This window comes from Macrobrachium nipponense, chromosome 1 (genome assembly GCF_015104395.2).
Source record: "Macrobrachium nipponense isolate FS-2020 chromosome 1, ASM1510439v2, whole genome shotgun sequence".
Taxonomy (NCBI): Eukaryota; Metazoa; Arthropoda; class Malacostraca; order Decapoda; family Palaemonidae; genus Macrobrachium; species Macrobrachium nipponense.
The window spans coordinates 27,907,964-27,930,148 of record NC_087200.1 but is presented as its reverse complement, the minus strand read 5'-3'; the positions used below and the strand labels follow the sequence as shown (position 1 = coordinate 27,930,148).

The 22,185-nt window shown below is 34.0% G+C and overlaps 1 protein-coding gene across 2 annotated transcripts in view; it reads left to right on the top strand.

Moving 5' to 3' along the window:
- Positions 1-22,185, top strand: part of LOC135219179 (uncharacterized) — an 84,503-nt gene that overhangs the window by 53,892 nt on the left and 8,426 nt on the right. Inside the window, exon 4 of one of the 2 annotated variants that reach the window (XM_064255717.1) lies at positions 13,893-14,561. The exons of the other annotated variant lie outside the window; for it this stretch is intronic. Coding sequence (XP_064111787.1) covers positions 13,893-14,249 — 357 coding nt within the window. The 3' untranslated portion in view covers positions 14,250-14,561. Of the gene's footprint in view, positions 1-13,892; positions 14,562-22,185 lie in introns of those variants that run through there. 2 annotated transcript variants of the gene reach the window in all.

Below are 22,185 nucleotides of genomic sequence, written 5' to 3'. Positions count from 1 at the left end.
ACCTGGTTATTTTATATGCTTCTGGAACAACATATCCTCATACCTCGCTATTCAATACTCTTTTAACTTCATAGAGATGCCCAGATCTGGGGAGCTGAACCCTTCAGGTATATCAATTTTCGGAGGCTTTTGAAGTGATCAGCGCATTATCATCTTTGAAGGAAAACATTATATGGATAATACAATAAACTTCCATAAACCTGAATATCATTTCCAGATGCCTCACACTCTTCTCTAAGAAAATCATTTGGATTCATGGGTATCTAATTCATTCTTGTGTGGGAGTACGCAGGATCTACCAACATCGTTCTTGAGGGAGTTGAATAAAAAAAATTTTACTTCTAACATCAATTCAATTCGCCACTATTCTAAGGAGACATCTCTCGATCATAAAAGTCATTACTGAATTAAGGAATTTCCTATCTTTCTCTGTGTTTCTTCAGCCTTTTTTCAAAATAGCAATTCTTATCCAAAGAAGTGTTGTTTTTAGATAATGCTTTCTAATTCTTGCACTGACATTACTGTATCGGTTGCTGTGACAACCTCGATCTCCTTCTCATCAAATGAAAATAATTCGTCATGAATTCATTTCCCTTCTTTCCAGTTGAATTTAATATTGCTATCATTCAATCTTTTACCCTTTATTCTTTACTACTTCAGAACTTGGCGCTTTTCTTTATTTTTTGAAATGAACATCTTTCTTACCGGTTAATTTCCTTCCAAAGACGGTTTGTCTAAAAGCTTTAAAAGTGTTCAGAATATTTGCCATTGCATCTTTGTTTTCTTTGATAAAGAATGGAATGAAAACAGATGAAAAATGGTTTAAATATTCCGTGTTTGAGTTCTTAACCTAATTTAGTAATGGAAATAATTGTCAGCTGGGTTCAATCACATTAATACTAACACTAAAAAATGAATTTAAAGAATAGCTAAAAGCATAAACTGTAATCTCAAAGAGCGTCACCTTTTTCTGATCATTTTTGTTTTGAAGAAAAGGGTAAGATAATTTATTAACGTACGCGTCGAATTACTTTTAAAATAACACCGAGTTCAAGAACGCAAACTCGGAATTAACAAATATAACAAATAATAATAGAAGTTCATAACAAAGATGAACTACCAAGGTGTATAATACCTAGAATTTTCTTTAAAAGGGAAACCAGAAAGAAAATACGTTGATCCATAGTATTTCGCTTAACAACCATACTACACTAAGCAAACTTCCATACAAATATTCACCTATATGAGAAAGAGAAAAAAAATAAAAGAAACGAGAACTCGAAATCAACAAGTTTGAACGAATCACCAAAGTAACATTATATAGGAAAGATACTCGGCCTAGAATCCTAAAATCCCTTGTCAGGATTCACCCTCCATTGACATTGGAGCCCCGAACGACCAGGGCTTAATCTGGCGACTACATAAACAGAGATAAGGAAATTGTTCAGCGACGTGTGATCGGCCCTATCTGGGATGCGTCAGAGCTCTCCTGCTCATACAGGCCATAGTACGTACATTGTGGGGTGAATTACGAGTCTGCTTTTGCTTATTACCACTTTATTTGCTTCAGCAAAAGAGGCCTCGTTATTCCCTAAGTTTGTCAGGCAGCTATTTTTTTCTTGGGTCTTTCTTTGCTGAAGCAAAAGAGGCTTTGTTTTACTGACAGTTGGTTAGGTAGCCAATGGTTTGTTTAGACTTTCTTTGCCTCAGGAAAAGAGGTTTGCTTTTGTTGACAGTTTGTCGTGCATTTCGTTGCTAAAGCAATGGAAGCTTTTTTTCTTTTGTCTGTTTATTAAGTAGCGAATTGATTGTTGTACCTTCCTTTGCATCAGGAAAAGAGGTTTTGTTTCGTTGGCAATTTGTTAGGCAGCGTATTGTTTGTTCCGCTTTCCTTTGTTTCAACAACAACAAAAAAAAAAAAAAGGTTTTGATTTATTGGCGGTTCTTTAGGTAGCGAATTTTTTTCTTCTGCATTTCTTATCTTCAGAAAAAGATGCACTGATTTTCGGACATTTTGTTAGCTAGAGAAAATCGTCGCACAGAACGTAACTTTCAATTAATATAAGCACCAGAATGACTAAAGGGCCCTCCATCTGTTACACAGACTATACTTTTCAATATGAAATCTACCAATTAAATAAATTAATCATTTCATACAGCATTTATTGTGAAACAGGCGGATGCCTGGAGATGAGAATAAATGAATAAATGGAGTTTTATCGATAACATGAATGAAAACGAGATACAACGCGAGGCTGTCAGCCATGTGACCGGGAGATCAAGGGAAATTCTCTGTTTCATCATAACAAGAGTTCGATACTGGGGAGTAAAAGTAACAATTTATCTCCAAATAATATCAAAAAGGAAATATTTATATCATCGACATTAAAGGGTATCCAATTCTAAATGAGAATGATTTTTCTCCTAAAAATATTATAATTTACTAATAACTTTTTTCAATAACTTGAAAATCTAGAAAAAAAAATTCAAATGAGAATATGGTAAAACTGAATAAGATTTGGAAATCAAATCGACTGAAACCGTGTAAGAAACTAATATATACTCTCTCTCTTTCTTCTCTCTCTCGCCTCTCTCTGCGCTCTCTTTCCTCGTCTATATATATAATTATATTTTCTATGTAGATATATTATATATGATATTATATTTTATATTATAGTTATTTATATGATTATATATTTATATATAGATATTTATATTATATATAATATATATATATATATTATATATATATTTATTTATTTAGATAATATAGATTTATATTAAAATATATATATATTTATATAAAAAAAAAAAAAAAAAAATAAATTTTTATATAGTTATATATACATATAAATATATATATATATATGTATACATACCTATATATATTTTATATATACCTATATATGGTGGTGTGTGTGGTGTGTGTATACATATACAATATATAATTATAATATATTATATATACATATATATATATACACACACACACACACACACACACACATATATATATATATATATATATATATATATATATATATATATATATATATGGGTGTGTGTGTGTGTGTGTGTGTGTGTGTGTGTGTCGAGTACAATCTGTTTTGTTACAGTTACATGAAATAGTACGAAAATGCACCTACAACTAAAATATTTAGTCGACTTGAAATGAAAACTTCAAGAAGAACCACAGCAGTCATATGGCAGTCTAGGGTTAGATGTGACACCATCAGGGAAATTACGGAAGTTCCGTATGTAGATGAGATAATGAACAAGGGGAGATGGGGATGGCTTGGACATACTCTTCTGCAGAACCCCGGGGAGAACAGTACGTAATACGTATCAGTTGCTCTGCTGTGCACACTGGAAGAGTTGGAACATCCAGACCTGCCTGGATGAGAACTGAGAAGGGAGGCGGAAGAGGAGTTGGGTATGTGTGAAAGATAAAACACGAGGAAGACATGAGAGGGAAAATTATTACTCTATTTTCAGTATGCTTCAGTAAAAACAAAGATTCCTAAGCAATAGCCATTAAAGGCCACAATCTTGCAAAGACAGTTAGCTGCAGAGTAAAATACTCTGTGACAAAACGAATGAAAGCAGCGAGAAGTAAGTCACAAATATAATTCAATAAACACACTGATAACAACGGTAACTTTTGTCATTGTCCTCCACTGTATCTTTATATTAGTCTGTTTCTGACATCAGAATCCATTCCAAAATATATATGGAATTACGAGAGCAATTACCTGTTCTTCATTTTTGCATTACATGAGGACTCTTTTAAACGCATAGAGAGAAACCATTTTTATCTGGGAGTTAATTAATTTCGAAAAAAATTAAAAAAGTGAAAAAAAAGGATTTTTAAAAATGCTGGACAGTGCGATGTCACAAAATAAATGTTGAAGGTGTTTACAATTCAGACTAAAAAATATTTTCTCCTGTCTTTCTCTTTCCTAAGATAGAGAAGTAATTACATACAAAATAAACACATTTCAAAGCTTTTATTTCATGAACCAGAGATTCATCCTGCTCTCTGTTAAGACTGATGCGCAGCCTGTCTGGAACTGGAAAATTAAAAGTGTGTATACATAAGAAAACATTTTCAAAAAAAGAAAGAAAAAAAAATCTCAGGGAAAATCTCTCTTGAAATCGCGTGAATCTTTCCTCCAGAGAACACGACATTTCCCGTATTGGAGATTTCTCTTTTGCCCCTTAACAAAACGTATCACGGTTCACATTCTTCAGAAATTGGTAGCAACGAAAAAAAAAAAGATGGAACTCTTCATCCTTCGCCAGAAAAAAAATAAATAAATAAAAAAGCGAGGAGGCGATCAAGCAAAAATGTATATATACGTCTCGAATGTAATCGGTTTTACTGAAGATATGTATTGAAGCGTTTCGTTGTTGTTGAAATGGTAATAATTTTGAGTGCTGATCTAACTTACATAAATGTCGAGTTCTAGTTATAAGTAAATGACGCACGGAAAGTCATCTACTTGAGGAGGGACAATTCTAAAAGAGAATAATGTCAGCGATATGGAAGTACTTAAATCTTCGTTTTTTTCCCCCTCATAATCATATTCAAGAATGAACGAGACACTTCGAAGGGAGAGGAATATTTTATTCTACTATATACGTGGAGAGAGAGAGAGAGAGAGAGAGAGAGAGAGAGTTCAGCCAGAAATGTGCGCTCTTTCACTCTCTTAGGTGACGATGGATTTTGTCGCCTTGGACAATTTCTGGCAGAGTACAGCATCTTTAAATGACAAGAGGAGTGAGAGGGGGGGGGGGGGTTCCAGGTCACTTGGCGTACCGGGGGGTAAGTTAAGGGAAGAGGAGGAGGAGAGGAGGAGGAGGAGGAGGAGGAGGAGGAGGAGGAGGAGGAGGGGGTGGCTGTTGAGGATTCTAGGGGATTTCATGATGAAAATGTTAGAGGGGAGGGAGTGGGGTTGCGAGGCTGGGGAATAGGGGTAGGGGACTGGAAGGCTTTTGTGGTTCAGGAATTGAATGTTTTTCGTGCCTAAGTACAAGTTTAGACATAAATTTTCAGATATTTGCAATGATGGATCGTATCCTTTATTATTATTACTTACTATTAATAATACCATCTCGAAGATGGCTATGTTTTATGTTTGTTTCGTTCGTGGGCTGTTGAAACAATTAAGGACTGTTGTCCTATAGTCCCGATTTGGATTAAGGATTCTTTTTGACGCTTCGTTGACTGATATCAAATAAAAAAAAAATATTGCTGTTTGTAACAGCATGCGCAAATAACGCAGCGTATTTGGACAACGGTGCCAATTACGTTGGCGTGTCTGCGAACGGCGTAAACAGCGAGAAATATTAGAGAACCTTTGCTAACAAGTTTGGTGGAGGCTTCAGATCTCTGATTGCTTGTTATTTTTATTATACTTACTCGCATTGTGTATAAGAGGGACATAGAAGAATATATAATATATATATATATATAGTATATATATATATATATATATATATATATATATATATATATATATATATACAGCTGACCAACCCGGCATTGCCCGGAAAAGCTCGGAATGACATGCGGTAAACTATCTTTCTCGCTCTCTCCCTCATTCTCCTACCTAACACTCCTTCTCTCTCTCCTCTTCTCCTCTCACTCCCTTTCTCATTCTCTCCTAACACACCCATCCACTATTGACTAACTGATAGGTCACTGCAGGTGTGGACAAGTTAGCGCCAATTTCGTGACAGTTTGCCGCCTTATTTCACGTATTTCATCTGGGAAGCATCTGAGACACTGGTCAGAATGTGATTATGTACAGGCGTTATACATTTCAGTGTTAGACCCTTCAACGCTATTTGTATGCCGTTATAAGTCCAAATCATACACTTACAATCTAAAACAATATTTCCATGTGATACAGACAATTTGATAGAGGCCTAGGCCATTGAGTTCTTTTAATGATATGTGTTACTATGGTGAAAGTAAACTTCACTGTCCAATTTATATAAAAAAATGAACGTATACCTCAGTTCTAATTTAAACTCATTCATTAACATTATATGAGAATAGATGTCTTGTTTTCACTAAGAAATCTTTAGTCTATTCTATGTTACGCCTTTTTAATTTTTTCAAATTATTAACTGAATTGCTGCAAGAGTTAGCTTTCCATCCCCTCGTCATATTAAGAAAAAAAGTTGCATAACACTTTCCTATGCAGCTAACTTTAACTCGTTATACGTATTGTTTATATTGGTTTTAGGAACTTTTTAACATGAAAAATTTACAATTCATTATCTTTATACATATTGTTTATATTGCTTTAGGCACGTTTTTTTAACATAAACAAATTACAACTCATTTTCTTTATACAATGACATAAAATTCATTAACCTTGAATTGTGTATACAGTTACACGTACGGCATTTACAAACTTGGTCAATTCTTACAATAAAGTAATCATGAATCCACCACAATCTTTCTCTTCCTTAAGGAATGTCAGGCAATCGGTTATTTATTGTTTTGAATAAGTACGCGTTGATAAAAGACAGAAATGATTATATATCATTCTAATATATATTGATAATAAATATAATAATTTTATTTTCCTAAATGATGGGGACACTATTCCTTACTGCATGAGATTACATCATAAAAGGTATGAATTGACATGTTGTACAAGCTGTGACCACTTCGAGTTACTCGAAGTGCAGCACCTGCCATCTCGTAATTCAATCCCCTATTTGCATCAAATACATTTACCCTCCAAGTGCTTTTCAGAAAAGATTCCCAAATGTAATGATCTACATTGATGTAAAGTTTTAATCTAGAATTTTCATTCATTATCTTTCACATAATCAGTTCCAAGCAACGTGAAAAGAAGCTTATCTTCCGTATGAAGTGAAGTGTTTTGCTAATTCGCACGATATTTAATTCCAAACATCAACCGCTGGAACGTCCAAGGTGATAGATATTTCGATTATTCGAGACCTCATTTAAACCGTCTCCATAACGAAATACGTCATTATAACGAAATACGTGAACATAACGTCATGAAGCAGTCGCTATACCGAATGCCGAAGGTAGAAACGAAGAAGAAACTCACGAAATAATGAGGAAATTCCCATTCGCCGGGCTACCATAGTCTGAGGGTTTGCAGCGGGAGGAGTTTAATGACTTCTCCAGAAATACTTGGAGCTTTCCATCCACGCTACTCGTGACTCCCAGAACGTTACTGAAGAAAAGGTGGACTAAAAACGAAAATTTCATTTGTTCTGTCTCTGTTTTTATGTAATTGTAAGGTGTGATGGTGTTAATTCTATTACAGTCAAACACATCTGTTTAATTTTTTGGATGTACTCAACTGATTATAGTGTTTGCAGTTTACTGAAATCATAGTTTTGACAGCACGTAGAAAAAAAGGTGGAGCGTCAGGTGAAAAATGATAATAAACCCAAAAACCTGATAGAAAAGGTGACTTAAAAACGAAAATTTGATTTGTTTCGTATGTGTTTGTATGTCTGTCACCGGGTAGGGTTTTGATTCTTTATAGGGTGGCAAAGAGGCCGTTTGCAAAATTTTGTCCGTGTTTGTCAAACAGTTTGGATTTCTAATGAAGCCAAAAATATATACGACATTCACTTATATATATAGTATAATATAATATATAAATTATAATATATTATTACTAAATATATATATGATATATATAGTATATATATATATATATATAAATATATATATATATATATATAATATATATAGATAATTAATATAATAATATATAATATACATACATAACATATATATATTATATAATATATATATATATATATATATTATATATATATATATATATATATAATTTCATTTTATAAACAATCCAGCACGAGCAACTGTAGTCTGTATAAAGTGAATTAAATGTAACGTTGATTTTTAAATGAAGTTCTATCGGAAATACAGATTAAAAGCGTGCTGGTCCGTGACTTGCAATACTCGTAATGGTTTATGCCCTAAATATAAAATACATACTATTTCCAAAAGGTACAGTTTATGATGCCATCCATGAAAGGATTTCTAAAGCTTCACTGAAAATTGTTCACGACGGAGCCGATGGGTCGGAAAAAACAAAAATAAAATTATAATGTTTGGTGAAACAGGTGAAGCAAATACGAGTTCATTTAGGTCCTGGACTCGGAATGAACAAGTATTATTCCACCATGATTAACGCTTGAATAATTTCATCAGTGCTACTGACAACTCGAAGAAGTTGGGAGTGAACTGTTCTGAATAATCTCATTCAATTTATTACGGCCAGCTTCACGACAGACGCACAATAGAATGGTTTATGCGAGCGCGCGCGCACACACCACACACTTATATATATATACATATATATATATATATATATATATATATATATATATATATATATATATATGCACACACACACACACATATATATATATATATATATCTATATATATATATATATATATATATATATATATATATATATATATATATATAATTTTATAACTTTTAAGAGCGAGAGAAAAAGGAAGGCATTTTCGGCTTAATGGGGGTTACTTTAGCATATCGTCATTGAAAGAATCGGTTTTCTTTTGGAAAAAAAAATCTGGTGGCTAGTTATTATTTCCCATTTTCGCTCCCTATCTCCTTCTCGACTATAAAGTTAAAGGAAAACGTATGCTCCAAATCTTAATTCTTCTCTCTCTCTCTCTCTCTCTCTCTCTCTCTCTCTCTCACACACACACACACACAAAATAAAACAAATAAAAGAAAGCAAAGGTGCTAGTCCTACTTCTTCTTCTTCTTTTTTTATCCGAGTCCTCCAGTCGCTCTCATCCTCCATTCCCCAGAGCGATTCATGTTTACACACTTACTGCAGGACATTATGTTTCTCAAATATCTCATTTAAGACCTCCGCAAAGTTTTCGTACCGGGAGGGATCATATGCGAGGTTTGTAATGAAACTCCTGGCTTAGTATTTCACATAAAAAAAAAAAAATTAGTCTATCTTCAGTTTATTTAATTATTTTTTCGGGGGAGAATAGCTGACTACGTTGGTCTCAAGGGACAACCCACACTGCCCCATTTATTATTATGTTTCTGGTTTATTCGGAAATTGAAATTTACCAAACGGTCAGAAAAAACGAATGAATTTTTCATCATCCTCATTCTTCAATACCAAATGAAGGAATTCCTCTACTTTCCGACAAGTGGATATCTGAAGTATTGCTTGTTATTCATAATTCATTTGCATTTCTGTGCTGTAGAGGTAAATATGTTGTGTAGTGTATAGTAAGTAAGAATCCTCGATAACATTCATCATTCATTCATTTGCATTTCAGCGTTGCAAAGATAAATATTTTGGGATGTGTATGTAAGTCAAAGGATTGAAAATGTGATAAATGTAGCCTAAAAGATGGGGTATGAAGGCTGACGTAGGTGAAGAGCTGGAAAAGGGGTCTGGGGATGGTTTGGTCGTTAGTCATTTGAGAGAACAGAAAATGAAGGCTGGAGGAAGAGGGCCTAATTCAGCAGTAAAGTCAGAATGAAGCAATGAAGCTGTAAGTCTTGTCTTACTATTTTTCTGGAACCACCCACTGTTTGGACGAAAACTATGCATGCATACAATATATATGTATGTATATATATATATATATATATATATATATATATATATATATATATATATATCATATTACGTCTGTATGGTCAGCTAATATTGTTTAGCCTAACAGTGGGTGGCCCCAGAAGATAGCAAGACACAGCTTACTGCCACGTTACCGAATTTGCTGCTGAATTAAACCCTTTTTTTCCCCCAGCCTTCATCTCCCGGCATTTCCACCAGACCAAACAATCTCGGAAACCTCATCCAGCATTTATACGTATCTTAGCCTTTATACCTCCCCTTTTATGACTACGCTTCTCAATCTTTCAGTGTTTCTTACTCGTTATATATTTCGCAAAATATCAAATCTCAGCTCGTTCAAATGCAAATGAAGGAGGAATGACTACCAATATCCATTTCTCAGAAAGCTGAGGAATTCCTTCATTACCGTCTTGAAAATAAACAACCGATGAAGCCTACCTCACATCTCTTTTTCTTTGGCAAATTTCGATTGGCAAATAAATCACAAGCGATAATGAGAAACAACAAACATAATTTGTCCGCTGAGACTAACGTCGTCAGCCATTGAGACGTACTGAAAGTACACACACACACACACACACACACACACACACACACACACACACACATATATATATATATATATATATATATATATATAGTATATATATATATATATATATATATATAGATTAAAGTATACATTTACATAGTATGTAGACTCTCTGGTTTCTTTTCACCAGATACATATGCAACTGTAATGGCCACAATGCCCTTTTAACTTCTTAAATTCTTTGCTCTTTTCTTTGGATACTCTTGTCACTACAAACCCTGAAGATCCAAGTTCATAGAAATTTTTTGAAAAAATTGTGACGATTAAAGATAACTTTCACTGGATAATGTTAAAAGTTAGCGAAAGTTCCCTAATTCAGCTGAATTGCAGACTCTCAATCGAAATGACTCCTGCATAACGTCAGAGCCACAGCAACGCTGTCATGGAAACGGCTTTCTGTGAAAACCGCTTGTGTAGCCGATAGTCGTATCTACAACTGATGTCAATAAACTATGTTGTCACAACTATGGTCACTGACAGCGTAACAACACTTAACAACACTGTTCTGTTGTATAAATACGTAAATGAAATTTCAAACTTTGTCAGTGTCTGATTGGCGTGACAACAGAACGAGTGACCTGCAAGCCTCAGTTAAGCCTGATAAATAACATGTAGGTATTATCTGCACTGTGGGAAATCCGACCAGCAACCGAATCATGATGAATGCAGTAGCCCCCACTTAACAAAGTCCTCTAAAATGAAATCATGCTTCCCCAAATAATACAAAATTCCAACACGTGCAATTATTTTTTCGGATCAAATGGCATTTCAGGTACACATAAAATGTAAACATATAAAGCGGATAATGTTACCGGATCAGTGATTTTCCAGCCACAAAAACGTTACACACACACACACACACGCGCGCAAACGCCGGTATTCATCAACGAATAACTACACGATTTTAAAATAATAATGGTCTACATAACATGAAGTGAAATGGAAGAACAGAAAGCTGAGACAGTTATGTTACAGGGTGCTCACTCCTTCTGAGAAAACGAATGATGACAAGTCACACAAAGATCTCGAATCTAAGAAAGGAAAACGTTTTTGTGTTGGAGGTCATCAATTGCAATCTAATCTTTGAGGGTAACATTCGTTTTCTCTCAAGATTTTTTCCAAGATTTCGGGGGTAACTGATCAATATCTTGACGAGGCTCTTTCTACGGATGTTAATACCAGAAATCGAAGACTTCCTTAAGAAATCTTTTCATGCAACAAACGGTTTACTTTGATCAATTATGGCAACATTTCCGATGTTACGTGACTGTTCGGATTTAAGGATACCAATATTTTCTTCCATATCAATTTGCATTTGAAATATACATACAAATTTTTTAATTATTGAAAGAGTTGCATGTTTATCGATTTGCCTCGAATGTTATTGTGAAAAGATGGTAATTGATCACCTAAACGCATTTTAAGACGAAAAATTACATTCTTCTACTCACCAAGGTCTTCTTCAGTAATCGCTCTCATGTAGCCTTGTTGAACTTTTTTTTATTTTTTTTTTTTACAGCTGATGAATAGAGGTCATCTGAAATCAAACAAAAAAATTTAATTACAATCTTTATTTATATGGGGGATAAGTATATAAATTTGTGACTCACATCGGGATCGAACCCAGGTCTCTCAATAGGAAGGGCAGGGGGCTACTCATTGGAACCTAAGTACTTCTGTATACCTTTGGTTTTCCCTGACCAGGATGCTGCCTATCATACCAGCGAATTTTACCAGACTCACCGGTGACTCAGAAATCTATTTCTGTGAAAAAAGTTCTCGAGGAGTAACTAATTCGAACGAAATCCTACCAACTGACTCACTGGTGGGTCGGGAAGTTGGGTAAAATTCGCTGGTATGTTCGGCGGCAGCCTGCCCAGAATAAACTTAGGTACAGTAGTACTTAGGCTCCAACTCTATTATGACCTGTGTGGGTCAACTGGTAGTGCTGCCCTGGCCTTTCACTTGAGAAAGGGGTTCGATTCCCGTGTGAGTAAGAAATTTCTTTCTGTGAGACACGTGTTCATGTGTTGATTAGTCTGGTATATATATATATATATATATATTATATATATATATATTATATAGTATATAATAATATATATATATATATGCGGGTGTGTGTGTGTGTGCCCTTACATAGTAAAAGGCAATCACAGACAGCCACTTAATATGTATCTATATTTGTATTTCGTTTGACTATGAAGAGCAAATCTTTAGACCTACTGAATAATTCAGCATTTAGCCTTAATTTCAGTTGCAAATCTATGACATAAACCTAAATAGTTCCCAGGATTCAGTATCTTGCAAACTTAATGCCATTTAATGAGACCCTCGTTAAACTGGATAACTTCTTCGCTTGCATCATTTCCAAAGGGATTTTGCTATACAGGCGGTTCCTAATTTAGAACTTGGGAAACACCATAATCCTCTTGCGTCTGCCCAAGGATTATTCAAAATAGATTTCTTGTCTGGTATCACAACTTAAAAAATAACCAGTTATTGGGATAAAGTACAAATTACTGAAATCAAGTGGGCAGTCAGAATTTATGAGTAACAGAACATAATAGAATAGCGAATTTAGGCCAATGGGCCAGCGCTGGGACCTATGAGGTCATTCACCGCTGAAAAGGAAATTGAGAGTAGAAAGGTTTGAAAGGTGTAACAGGAGGAATATCTGGCAGTTGCACTATGAGTCGATTGTTAAGAGAGGGTGGAGAGTAAGATAGAAGACAGAGAATATGAACGAAGGTACAGTAGGAAATTATGTATAATATACGATAACACGATATTATGAATAATACAAAAATTTGACCAATTTCTAAAATCATATTTGTCGATTACCTATTTTATAGTTCAGTTCTTCTAAGTGATCACAATGTGGTCATGTGACAGCCCCTTCATCTGTATAGATCTATGTCATATTATAAAGCAAAACTCTTTATAGGATCTGGTGATCAAGCTTTTTTATAGCGGGCACAGTCTACCAGTTCAGAAAGCTTTACTGCTTGATGTTAAATCTTGCAAAAATAAATGTTGTTGTCCATCAACTCTCCTACTAATTTTTTTTACATTCTGAACAGGAACACATAACTATTTTCTCAGAAACAAGACTTTTGACACTGCCTTTTCTTTCAAAATTAGCTCTGCTGACAGCTAGACAAAATCCTGTAATTATTCAAGTGACCCCGTTTCATTTCACGGTGGAATTAATTTCATAATTTTCTATTCAGATAACTGCAATAATTCCATAATTTTTTTTTCTATTCAGATAAGCGCAATTAATTTCATAATTTCCTATTCAGATAAGTGCAATTAATTTCATAATTTTCTATTCAGATAACAGGTAATTTCTTTCTATCATTACTCTAAAGGAGTTCTACGAACGGTATTAGGCTACGATGATTATGATGAAGGGTACGATTTTTGGTATCCTTCTCATTAATGGGTGACATTGGTAGATAAATACATAGAGTAGATCTCGGAGTCCAAAAGTCTGGCCACCCCTGGCTTAATGTTTTAAACCAGCATAAAATCTGTGGAAATTTGACATTTGGAGCTAGAAAGTGTTTTCTTAATAATGGAATTTTAAATGACTGATCGGATATTCTTCTCCCCGCCCGCCCCAGGCTGTGGTGGTCTTCTACGTGGGCCCTCCTGCTGGTGTTAGTGGGAGGAGGCCTGCGCAGGAGAGCCGCCCAGAACGAACACCAGTCCCTCAGGCCGACGCCACATCCTCACCTACTCCCCCTCCTCCCGGACGGCCACACCAGCCCTCGCTGACCACCACCCGCAGCCAGACGCCTCGGCAACCCAGGTGTAGCCAAGTGTCGACACCTGGCGACCTCGACAAAGAGGATCTCCTCAAACCAACCCTCAATGGCCTCTTTCTTCCAGATGTGTCGTTTACAAAGCCCACTTTGTATATATGGAATAATACAGTATTGACATATTTATCATTCAGTTCGTTTTGCCGTTCTTTCTAAAAGATGTGTCCATTCGTTCTTCACAGGATGTACAAGTTTTCCAAATCGTGGGATGGCTGCTATATAATTTTGATATCATCAGATTACGTTAATTTTAGTGTCAAAGAGTCAACTTTAAATCAGAGTCATATCTCATTACTTAAGGCAATGTCACGCGGCTATCGTATTTTTGACTTGCATCGCCACAGTCTTGCCAGAAAGCTTTGCGCCAAGTAGCCAATTTTGGGGGCAAAGCTGAAGTAAAAAATGCTCCCTGAGCTGGCACAAAAGCAGGAGTGGCTTCAGTTTCACCAACAGTATTGGGCACTTAGAGAAAAGCTCGACAAAGTGCTGACAGATGTCAAGAGACCGTCTCGCTTTGTGTAATTTATTTCCTGATATTCTAGGAGGGTCTTTTTCTAGAGTTGTTTTATGATGATCCATATTCTGACAAAACTCCCAAATAACACTCACAAGAAAAAAAAACATCCTAACCTCATTCAATGTAATTAAATTAGTTGGTAAAAACAGCAAATCTATAACACACACACACACACACACACACACACACACACACACACACATATATATATATATATATATATATATATATATATATATATATATATATATATATATATATAAACCACACAAATCTATAACACACACACAAACATACACACACACACACACACACACACACACACATATATATATATATATATATATATATATATATATATATATATATATATATATATATATATATGTATATATATATATATATATATATATATATATATATATTATATATATATATATATCCACCACACCAAAACTGGAATATCCTTGTATTTTGTCTAAGTATATTTGCAAGGAAAAAGTTTATGTATACCATATAAGTATTTATAAGTATTCATTACATAAACATTTTAATTCAGACATGCACACAGATTATATATATAATATATACACGTATATTAAGCACTCTGCCCTTGTCTGCCACAGATATGTTCAGTAACCTACTCTGCGGATTGCTGAAAACGCGGAAGTAGTAAAACATTTAGAACTCATAGATTTCCGTGGTTAAGAGGCAATATCATCATTACTCTTATGCTTTAGAGTCATCATTATGACAAATAAAGGATTTCTCGACAAAGTCATTAGTAAACCATAGCAATGACTGTGAACAGCAGGAACATTACAGTTAAAGGGAGACTGGATGTGATCTATGGGGAAACGGGCATGTGTGGGTATGGGTGCATAGGGAGACTGATGAGTTATATACTGTAAAGTGATAGCCACATCATGACCCAACAATTTACACCAAGTTACAGCCATTGCGCGCTTGTTGGGTGGATGGAAATCTGCGAATTCCTTTCTCTACTTCTGAAATGTCCCACTTCATCTTCTCAAAACGCGTGAACCACCGATAAACGAAACCGCGGATGTCGGAACCGTAGATAAGGGGGACTGCTTGGTATGCATCACGTACATAAATAGAATGAACTGCATAGCAAGCACAGTTTATAAAATTTTCTTTCTCACTGAAACAAAACTAGTCTTTTAGGTCTTTTGTAAATATGTTATTTATTTTAACCTGTCTTAGAATCTGTTATCTAATACCAATTTCCTATGTGACAAAAAGACTAAGGTTATAATCCCCTCTTCATATGAGGGAGTTAACAGTGACTCAGAATCATACAAATTAAAACCTACGATGGGGTTATCTTTTATTACGATTATTTTCCTTATAAGCATTCATTAGTATATAACGCTATAAATGTGTATTATTTAAGGTAATATAGAGATTTGGTGCACTTTTATTGATAATGAAATAAAAAATAAGTACATAATTTGATAAATAATTGTAAATCATAGATAGCACAATAGATGCTAATTACGTACTATCATGATTTCATTTAACGGGCTGCAAGTGGAATAAGATATATATATATATATATATATATATATATATATATATATATATAATATATATATATATATATATATATATATATATATATATATGTAATTCAAGTATCATATCTCATTTCACTGAAGGCTACACTTTCAAATCTAATGCAGTGGAGCCTTCAGTGAAATGAGATATGATACTTGAATTATATTATATATATATACATATGTATATATATATATATATATATATATATATATATATATATATATATATATATATATATATATATATATATATATATATATATATATATATATATATATATATATATATATATATATATATAATTCAAGTATCATATCTCATTTCACTGAAGGCTCCACTGCATTAGATTTGAAAGTCAGAATTAAGATTGAATGGAAGTGGGTGAGAAGGAGAATGAATCAATATGTGAAAATTAAATTTCCTATTTTATAATCAAAAAGATGATCAGTAGATGAGGCAGAGAATACAATGTGGTCCGATGGAAGGTCTCAGATGGTTGCTGATCTTTAAACATTCTTTAAAGAAGCCAAAGGTCGTCCGATATACATTTTGAACGACATATTTATCTTTATTACATTTTGCCATGATTCTTCGGAAGTAGATCAAAGGTCATATGCTTTATTAATAACATTATTTCCCCATAGAATTTCAGTGATGTTTTCAGTTTTGTTATAATTTAGTATGAATACAGGGAAACCTTCTTGAAAATTAAAATTTGAAATTTGTAATTTTTTTCGGACATATGTCCGAGTTTGTTTTGTGATTCAAAATTGTTAAGTGTTTCGTTATTTCTCTAAATTCTTTGCAAGTTACTACGTTTCCTGATAGCTTTCATGAATGGGGATCAAGATCATGACATCAGTCTAAATTTCTTTATTTTGAAACAATTTTTTCGAAGATCAGGATCCAATAGGATGTTATCTCATAGTTTTCCCAAATGTCACATTCATTACACAAGTTATATATATTTAACAATTAGAAAACGTTCTTTTGAAATCAAGGTCATTGCGAAATTAAGCGACCTTCCCAAAAGGGCTGGAGAGCGTCAAGGAGAGGAGTTTTATCTCTGACAGAAGGTTTTCTTCCAAAATGAATGTACTGCAACATATCATGTCAAACAGTGTCTTTGTATCTGTTAGAAGTCTAGAAGGTAGCCTTTATTTTGTAAATCCATACTGCTCCCCCCTTGAATACCTAATAAATGTATGAATGGTAATGACTCGTTTTCTTTTCATCATCCTTTTTCAAAGTGGTTTTCGATTGAATGGTTTGTTACTACAATAGTGTAAAAATTATTTTAGTAATTGGCACAGTAAACGAGTATAACTCTTACTTAAATACATTATACAGTAATGTAACTGCAACAAATATTATGAAGCCCGTTCTCATGAAACAATATGTAACAACTCCCACATCTGAAGGCATGTTTATTCAATACAATTTATGCATAATGAATAAACAAAAATAGTAAAAGACAAATTATTAAGAACATGTTGCATTATGACTAAAAAAGTAGTAAAAGATAAATGACTAAAAACGTCGAAAAAAGACTGTCAAGAAAAGGAAAGCAGAAACCAAGGAAAGAAATAACAGACTTTGGCCAAAATTCTCTTTCATTCACTTGGCCTCAGTGATTGTCACTAACTTAATTATCGGGTGGAGTCAATTGGTTTGATCACTCCACACCATTTACTCACGGAATTTGGAATTCACTTATTTCCTCTGATTTTCGTGAAACATTTAAGATGCCTCTTTTCTAAGAAGTGGATTTACAATCATTCAAGAGGAGATAGACACTAAGGCAATTTCTTGCGTGGTCGATGCTGATTCAACGTAATTTGTCTCTTAACATAAACAAGAATTGAGACTGTAAATTCATTTTATAAACAACCAGCACGAGCAACTATAGTCTGTGTAAAGTGAATTAAATGTAACGCTGATTTTTAAATGAAATTCTATCGGAAATACAGATTAAAAGCGTGCGGTCCGTGACTGCAATACTCGTAATGGTTTATGCCCAAAATATAAAATACAGACTATTTCCAAAAGGTACAGGTTATTTGATGCCATCCATGAAGGGATCCCAAAAGCTTCACTGAAAATTGTTCACGACGGAGCCGATGGGTCGGAAAAAAAAAAAGCTAAAATTATAATGTTTGGTGAAACAGGTGAAGCGAATACGAGTTCATTTGGTCCTGGACTCGGACAATGAACAAGTATTATTCCACCATGATTAACGCTTGAATAATTTCATCAGTGCTACTGACAACTCGAAGAATTGGGACAGTGAACGTTCTGAATAATCTCATTCTAATTTATTACGGCCAGCTTCACGACAGACGCAGTAATAGAATGGTTTATGCGTGCGCACACAGAAACACACACACACACACACACACACACACACACAGATATATATATATATATATATATATATATATATATATATATATATATATATATATATATATATATATATATATATATATATGTATAATGTATGTGTGTATGTATGTATGTATGTATGTATATTATATAGGTGTATATATATATATTATATATATATATATATATATTATATATATATATATATATTTATGATTGCTTGTACGCTTTACTAGTAGAATTTTATTGCTTATCATCACTGAGCCTCAAGTAACCCGTTGTTGTTATATAATTCACTTTACGTTGAGCATAAATTTTATCCTGTGGGGATTAATTATATCCAGGGACCCTAACCCCAATTCAAGGATTCGAAACTTGGAGAAACTGTGACGTTGCGTAAAATTTCAAAATCAAATACCCAAAGAGATGATATCTTCACTCATATTTATGAGAGGATGACAACCATATGACTTTCAAAATAACACCCTAAATATGTTAATATAACAATCAAAACAATATGAGGCATTAGTATAATTTCCTTAGAGTATGCTGGAAACTTGTGTGTCCTGCCATTTGATGAAAGCAAATTGAATGTTTAATGCAACTTAGTCAATTGTTTTTAATATCATTATCATTAATATTACATATCATTACAGTGAATATACAGATCTTTAGGGAAAGTTGTAAAAATACCAGCAAAAAAGGGAGATTACTGTATAAAAGAAGGTAAATACTGTAAACAGGAAACAAATATTATATCAAAACGAAGGGACAAAAACATTACATCAAAATATGTCATTTAAAATGAAAATGTTTCTACAAAAGGCTGACATGTTTAGTTTACCAAAAACTACACACTTGGCTGAAGATAAGTTGTGTAGTTTTGGTAAACTAAAAACATGTTTTCAGCCTTTTGTAGAAACATTTTCCATTTTCAAAATGAACATATTTTGCAAAGTCCCGATCGCAGTTTTTAGCCTTGAGTTTTTAAGTTATATAAAAAAATCAACAACCCTCAATGACTCAACTTAACTTTTAAAAAATCGGCTGGATTGCAAGGAATAACATGTCTATAAAAAACTTTCATTAGGCTAAATGCGCTGACCAGGAATCTCACTATTTCAAATTTAGCAAAGAAATGAAGTAAACAACAGCAAGTACAAACAGTTAATATTGAATACAGTAGAGATAACTTGTCTTAATAGTAATCGATCAACTCCTAATAGTTGCGTTATTCATACGTTCGTTGCTTTACACGTAACCAACAACAGAATGCTAAAAACATACAATACGTTGTCGATGGTAATAAAGAGAAGGATCCTAATTATTACAAAAAGAAATAGGTAAACAGTAGCCTTCAGAAACCAAACAAATCGTGCTTAAGCACTTGGGTATTGTGTCATCCAGTCAAGCGGTCAAGGTTAGTTAAATCTGCCGAGTTTTCAAAGCAAAGCAAATTCCACACAATAAGTGACTCTAGCAGAGTGGGGAAAAGCGATGTTGGGATCATATATGCCAATATCTTTTTGAATTAAAAAGGATTTTTCCTATGAATCACACGACTGTATCAAGTAATCAGAGCAGGTTCTCGTTTTTTTAATACATAAGTTATTATAAGTAGTGGTGATTAAGCCCGACTTACGCGCCGTAAAAATTAGAATATCTTGTTTGATTATTTCCTTTAGACACGTAATATACTGTATTTACGGACTCACCGTCTGTTGTTCGAACCTTCCCTAATGAGAAATCCAGATAAGTGAGCGCTTACAGATACCTCTATAGTTATAAAAAAAACATTGATCTGTATCTATCCTCCTGCAAATAAGGCGTGTTTATCAAAGGAAAATCCTATAAACCTTCAAACATATTAAAATCCGTTTGAACAAAAAAGAGACAGTTAATCAAATAATAACTTATATAGAGGAACTATACATTTGTCTCACAAATCGTAACATTGTTCAAATGACCCAACTGAATTCTCCCACAACCGCAGTCGCAGTTTGCACGCAAAATCTCGAGAAGCATGCACCCTCGAATGTCTTAGTGCATGTAAAAAGGACTTTGCTGGGAAATGAAATTTAATCCTTCCCGACACTCTGAAATATAACGATTTCGCGAACAAAGCCCTAGACACGGTTGACTAGCAGCAACAAGTTAAATCTAGTGATCCACAAACGTATACATATCGTGGATACGGAAGTTATAAATATCGCATTTTTTATTGTTGCTAGTTTGTAATCACGCCCAATCAGTCGTAGAGGAATCTCTTATGCTCTATCTAAAGTAATATCCGTAAAGTCATTCAAGCAGAGGTGATTGAGCAGAATTTTTATATTTTATCTGAATACCAGGAAGTTTCTTCACCAGCGAGTGATCTCTGGGGGAAAACGGATGTAATTTAACACAAAATACGGTCTAAGGACAAACATAAAGCTATATACGTACCTTCGTATAGACTCTCAATGAAATTTCAAAATAGAGATAAATAACGAAGTTGAAAAATGTTAGTAATAGGAGTCATTAGGAAATCAAATAAGCCCATATAATTTTTCCCTCAAACGTCATACCATAAAAGATCGGACTTGGCGTATCTGCGTAGATTTCTGTCGCTTAAACAAGGAAACGACTCCCGATAGTTTCCAGTGCCATGTACCGACGACATCTTATCTCTGTTAGGTTAGAATAAATTTTTCACCAGCTTGGACTTACTTAAAAGCTTTTACCAGATACCATTACCTAAGTGATTGTACCTCATACACCGTTTTCAGCACACTCAGGGGACATTATCAATTTTTACGTATGCCTCGGCTTACCTTTGCGCCCCAATTACAATATATGTTTGGAGACTTTTAGGGGATACCCTACATGCCTATTGGTTGGTCTTATAATCTTTTCTAAATACCTTAGAAGTACATTCACATAAACTAGAGCTAGTGCTACAGAGTCAAAGACAAATAATCTCAGAGTAAAATATCTAAAATGTGAGTTTTTTAAAAACCGACATGTTTATCTAGGTTTTATGTGTCTAGTCAAGGTCTTAAAGTAGTCCATGGTAAGGTGTCGGCTATTCATAACTTCCGGTACCTATTAACGTAAAAAGAGGATACAGCACTTTTGCGCTGTAGTGGGTATTACAATCGTATGTAAATATGTGACTCTTCAATCATGACAGCTCCTTTAACAGATCTTACGAAGAAGAGCGTAGATTTATTATGGTCTAAAAAACATCAACAGGCGTTCGATATCTTAAAAGCGGAATAATGCAGCTCACCTAATAAAAATCTCTGATTTAAATAAGGAAATTTTTTTTTTATTGCAAATAGACGCCTCAGACCAAGGGGTAAGAGGGGTATACTTCAGTAATATGATAAACAGTTCTTCCCTATAGCTTTTAATTCACGTAAACTAAAGCCCTCTGAAAGTAAATATGCAGTAATAGGCAAGGAAGGGCTAAGTATCGTTAACTCACTAGTACATTTCAAGTTCATAGTCTACGGCTATCCTTTTAAAGTCCTCACTGAGCATAAGTCACTTACCGAGTTTTTCAAAGGCTTTAATCACAGTCCAAAAGAACTCGGTGACAAATGATCATTCAGGTCTTTGGAG